Here is a 5,526-nt window from a genome sequence, read left to right as displayed (position 1 = left end):
CTGGAAGAATTTAAAGGGGCCAGGGCTGGCCTCTGCCCCTTCATACAAGGTTGGGGATGAAAAGATGGAAAAGTAGGGGTTCTCCTAGAGGATGCCGGGATTCTAGCTCTGAGAGGACGGAATTCCTAGGTTTCTCAGCCTCATGAGAGGCAGTCTTTGAGACTAGCCAATGGCTATGCAGCCCACAGCTCCTCCCTCCCCCCCATCCCTCCTGGCCAACAGGACACGCCTGGGCTGCTCAACAGCCTCTGCCCCAAGTATGAGCTTTCCCAGAAACCCTTCCCTGATTCTGACATGAATTCTGATGCTTGCTGAACCCCAACTGCTGGCTTCCAGGAGCGGTACTAGAGAGCCCTGAGGAGTCGCTGTTCAGGTAAAGGCCTCTATACTCAGAGGTGCCCAGGACTCGGCACACCTCCCAGGGAAAAGCACACCTAACAGGGACAAGTTCTCCGGAGGAGGCTGGAGGGGGGTAGCCTGGACCCACGGGCCATCCTGGGTCCTGATGGCGAAGGGAAGCACTCCTCACTCTGCTCTGGGCTCTTCTTCCTCTCCCCAGCCAGCAGAGGTGACAGAACTGGGGGGCCGGAGCTGAGTGGGAAAGGGGCTGAGCAGGGCGGAGCTGGGCTGCAGACAGGGCAGCAATGCCTGACTGAGCCTGCAGAGCCCGGGGTTAGGGCTAGGCCTCCCTGGGTGTTCCTCAGACGCTGCTGCCAGCTCCACCCACCTGAGACTGACTCAAAGCAAGGCCACCACGTGGCCAAGTTGCGAGTGGTATAGACAGATGGGGTGAGGAGCAGAGAGACACACACACACACACACACACACACACACACACACACACACACACCCCGCCGCCAGACACTCTCACCCAAGACCACCCCACCCCCCCCCCACCCCCCGGTAGAGAAGGGAGATGCGTTGGAAGAGCGAGCAGTTCACTGAAACTTAAGGAAAAGATCCCAACTCAAAACTGGACAGTGTGCAGAGTGAACTCGGGAGCCAGCCTGCCTAGGCCTGAGTCCCGACTCTGTTACTTACGAGCTATGTGCGGCCAAGGGATTGCTTAACCTCTCTGACCTCCACCAGGTGAGAGAAATGCCATAGCCCTTGCTATGAGGGAACAATACTGTATTTTTTGCAAAGTGCTTTGAGCAGCGTGCCTCTTACTGCATAAACACGGTCTGAGTTGGCTGGGACCACACCCTGCTTTGCGGCTGACCTTTCAGGGTCATGTGGATGGTGACTTTCCACCCAGGCCAGCACATGAAAGTGTGTGGCTCCCTACTTTCGTCAAAACTTCCTAGAGTGAGCCCACAGTGTCTCGGCCTCAGGGGACCCCCATCATCCCCCAAGAATCAGGCAGAGAGGACTCCCTGGTGGAGAAGTAGGGACCCTTTTGCTCAAGAGATGAATTTGCTTCTGTTGGCCATTCATGCCAAGTTCACCAGCAGAACCCACCAGAAGAGCATTTTCCATGCTGGTGTTTTGACAAAGCTGTCCAACAAGATGATCAAAGCTGTGTCAGGATGAAAGGGGGCTCTGGCCAGAGGAGTTTGGGCAATGCTACCCTATTTCATCCCGCTTTGAGGGAGTCACAAAGTGCATTTATTAGCATGGGCGAGCAAAGGGACCTACTTAATTTTGCTGAACCCAGCTATTTTGTCTTGAACACAGAACTATTCATGTGTTCATGATTCCTGTTGCCTGCCTTTGGACCAGGGAGGGTGCCATGAAACAATAGTTTGGGAAACATTGGCCCACCTGCTTATTCTGGGGGGCCTCTTGTCTAAAGAGCACTGTGGTTCCCTTCTTTAATCTAAATTGTCCCGCCTTCAGGTAAGTAGCACCTCATTGCCTGGACATTTGCAGTTCCATCCCCCAAACCAGCAAAGGACAGAGAGCAGGTTCCTTTTGAAGGGGGCAGTCTGAGGGGGACTAGCCCAAGGCTCAGGGACTCAGGATGACTGGTTCCTGGCATCAGCACCCACCCGCTTTTATAAGCAGGCCTGCTCTGACTTAATAACCTATGCCTCCATGCCAGCTCTGCATTTAATAGTCACGTAACTCCATAAACGCCTCTGCGCCTCAGTTTCTCTCAGCTGTAAAATGGGGGTGATTAGAGTCCCTAGTCCTGTAATGACACGTTTCTGTGAAGTGCTCAGACCGAGTGAGTATTCCGTAACGTGGGAAATTCCATTCTCCTTCCCCCGCAGGAGCAGCCCACCCTTGAGTCCACCATGAACTGGACCGCCTTTGAGGGGCTCCTAAGTGGGGTCAACAAGTACTCGACAGCGTTCGGTCGCATCTGGCTGTCTCTGGTCTTCGTCTTCCGAGTGCTGGTGTACCTGGTGACAGCTGAGCGTGTGTGGGGCGAAGACCAGAAGGATTTTGACTGCAACACCAGGCAGCCGGGCTGTACCAACGTCTGCTTTGATGAGTTCTTCCCCGTGTCTCATGTGCGCCTCTGGGCCCTGCAGCTCATCCTGGTCACGTGCCCCTCCCTGCTGGTGGTCATGCATGTGGCCTACCGCAAGGCTCGAGAGAAGAGGTACCAAGAAGAGGTTGGCAAGGGACACCTTTACCTGTACCCTGGCAAGAAGCGGGGTGGACTCTGGTGGACATACGTCTTCAGCCTGTTGTTCAAGGCCAGCATCGACATCATCTTCCTCTACGTATTCCACGTGTTCTACCCCAGATATACCCTCCCGTCCATGGTCAAGTGCCACGCAACACCATGTCCCAACACAGTGGACTGCTTCATCTCTAAGCCCTCGGAGAAGAACATCTTCATTGTCTTCATGTTGGTGACGGCCGTCATCTGCATCCTGCTTAACCTTGTGGAGCTGGCCTACCTGGTGATTAAGCGGTGCTCTGAGTGCATGGCATCGGGGCGGGCACTCACTGCACACCCAGAGCATGACCCAAACTGGGTCAACTCTTCCAGCAAACAGAAGGACCTCCTGTCAGGAGACCTCATCTTTCTGGGCTCAGACACTCACCCACCTCTCTTACCAGACCTCCCCCGAGCCTATGTGAAGAAAACGATCCTGTGAGGGGTCCCCAGGCTGGACTGGCAGGGTGGGCATGAATCGGAAGGTTCCAGTGTCTCTCACGGATGTATCTGGTGAGGGAAGAGCTGAGCTGGAGTTGGAGGCAGGCATAAGGGGAGACTCCCCATAGCTTGGGATCCAATTGTCTCTCAGCTCTAGGCCACTTGTCCCGGCTGAGTGGCCTTCACTGAATTACCCCTCTGTTCTGTACCTCAATTTCCTTTTCTGTTAAATAAACACACTGAGTGCCACTTAACAGGGTTTCCTGGAGGAGGAGTTTCATGGGGGCACAGATGAGCAAATGCCTTCCATGTGTGGCCCAGGGTGAAAAATTAATAAAGATAAATGCGTTCACAGATTCAAGGTGCCCTTTGGTCTTGGCCTTTGTGATCTTCCTGGAGTCAAGGGGTCATCCTCCAAAAAAGGGGTCTCTAGCTTTTTCCTGGGGACAGTTCCAAAGCCAGCCTTTTGCCCCGGCTGGAAATTTGGGCTGTGGGTGTCTGCAGAGATGATGGGGTTTGGTACACAGAGAATCACATGTTTGCAACAGAAAGCAACCCAGAACTCCTCTCCAAAGTGAGTTATTAATGCATAGCCTGTGGGGGTCACTGTGAGCACTGACAAGCTCCTGGCAGTACCAGGGTTAGCCAGCCAAAAAAGGTCACACACATGTGACTCATCGCTATTAGGAAGTACTCAATAAATGCTTGTGTGAAATGAGGCAGGGACCCCTCCCTGGGTGTACATTAACCTCCACTGTCCCCGCCAGACACAAGCCCAACACTCCTCTGTAGCCCCTGCTGGGACACACGCTAGCTTCTCCAGAGGCATTTCCAACAGACAGAGGCCTAGGACACAGAGGGAATACAACAAGGCCATATGCCTGGCCCCAAGCCAACAGCAGCATTTCATGTCACCAACCTGCATTCCTCATCTCCAGCAGGGCAGTGGGTGCCCTGGTCTAGAAAAGACAGGTGGCTTGTGTAGGTTCCGAGACAGAGCAGCCTAAGATCCCGTCCCCAGATATAGCCCCAGCAGAGCGGCACACAGTCCTGGGCTGAATCAAGGCTGTCCCTTTCCTTAGAAACCAACCGCTGAGGACCTCCGGACCAGATGCCAGAGGACAGGGCAAAAGAGAGAGTTGGGAACCAGGGGACAAAAGCGACAAGCTGAAAGGGTCAGGAACAGGATCGGTGGCACTAGCCCCATCCTGTACCTGTACATTTTGGCACCAGACGCCTGCCTCCATCACTGTAGTCCCACCCACATACCTACCAACCCAGACAGGCTGGAGGAGCAAGGCGTGAGCCAGAGAGATGAGCCACAGGTGTTAGCTCTGCACTGTGCCCAGGGAAGTCCTTCTGCCCAGCCTGCCTACCCACCCTGGCACTCTCTCTTGGCTCATTGGCTCAGAAAGCCCCACCCTGCTGGGAAGTAAGGAACAAAAGCTGCCTCCAGGAGGCCCTCGGGCAGACAGACAAGCCGGGCACCGGAGAGTGAGGACCCACGGGGACCCAAGAAGGGTGAGGAGAGCTGGGGGGAAAGGTCCTAGGGAACCTAGGCCTGGAGACCTAGCTTTAGAGGGGGCCCGGGGAGGGCAGGGTCCCTGAGAGAACCCTAGGAATCCTCCACAGAGGGGAGGAAAGGTTGGGCTATGCTGTACTAAAGGGAGGCCAGAGAAGAATCTAGAAGAGACTGGGAAGAATGAGGCTACAGCTTGTTTTACCCAGCATCCGTTGAGAGCGCATGGGACCTGACAAGAAGCTGGGTCCCAGGAGACAGATGTACAGTTTGTCTTCCAGCCTCTAGCAGTCTACCAAGGAAGGGAGACATTTGGCTGGGCCGCTGGAGTACATGTGATGTACCCTGCAGTGGAAGACAAGGGGGGGGCTCAGCCTGTGTCCCAGGGATACCCGGCTGTAGAATCTAGGAGCTGAGTCAGAGATGGTGCAAGGAGAGCTTGAGATGGGACATCATAGGAACTCCAGCCCAGGGGATAGCAAAGTTGGGGTACCCAGAACATGCCTGTACAAAAATAATGAAAGATGTGATTATCAGACAGCCACTAATTAGGCAGTCAGAGGAGAGGGGTGTACCTGGGAAGAAAGATCAATGTCAGGGCAAAGACCCTGCCAGGACCCAGCCCCTGCCTCCTCCCCATCTCTTACACACACACACACACACACACACACACACACACACACACACACACACACACCAATGAAATGGTTGGAATTCCAGAGGGACCCACCGTGGTCCAGGTTTCAAGACAATAAAAAAGACGAATAAATAAGTACGACAATCTGCTCCGCTCTGACACGGCAGGGTGGGAACGATGCCAAGCCACAGCGGTTGCCGAAGAGCCTGTGTGTCGTTTGGGAAGGGATGTCTCAGAAAGTTCCCAGAGTCGCAAGGGAGTGAGAATGGAGACTGTTCTGAGATAGAGACCACGGAGCCAGACTGGGCATTTCCA

General features: G+C 54.5%; 1 protein-coding gene across 1 annotated transcript; it reads left to right on the top strand.

The window, feature by feature from the left end:
• The first annotated feature begins 249 nt into the window (after positions 1–249).
• Positions 250–3,382, top strand: Gjb5 (gap junction protein beta 5). Its single transcript, XM_059256133.1, has 2 exons — positions 250–373; positions 2,217–3,382. The coding sequence occupies exon 2, from the start codon at positions 2,241–2,243 to the stop codon at positions 3,054–3,056; it is 816 nt and encodes a 271-aa protein (XP_059112116.1). The 5' UTR covers positions 250–373; positions 2,217–2,240; the 3' UTR covers positions 3,057–3,382.
• The last annotated feature ends 2,144 nt before the right edge of the window (positions 3,383–5,526 follow it).

The sequence above is a fragment of the Peromyscus eremicus genome, chromosome 2 (assembly GCF_949786415.1).
Source record: "Peromyscus eremicus chromosome 2, PerEre_H2_v1, whole genome shotgun sequence".
NCBI lineage: Eukaryota > Metazoa > Chordata > Mammalia > Rodentia > Cricetidae > Peromyscus > Peromyscus eremicus.
Note: the sequence above shows the minus strand (reverse complement) of the source record. Positions and strands in the feature narration are given on the sequence as shown.

Coding starts and splice junctions, on each gene's coding strand:
- Gjb5 (XM_059256133.1), top strand. CDS start 2,241: ATGAACTGGACCGCCTTTGAGGGGCTCCTAAGTGGGGTCAACAAGTAC.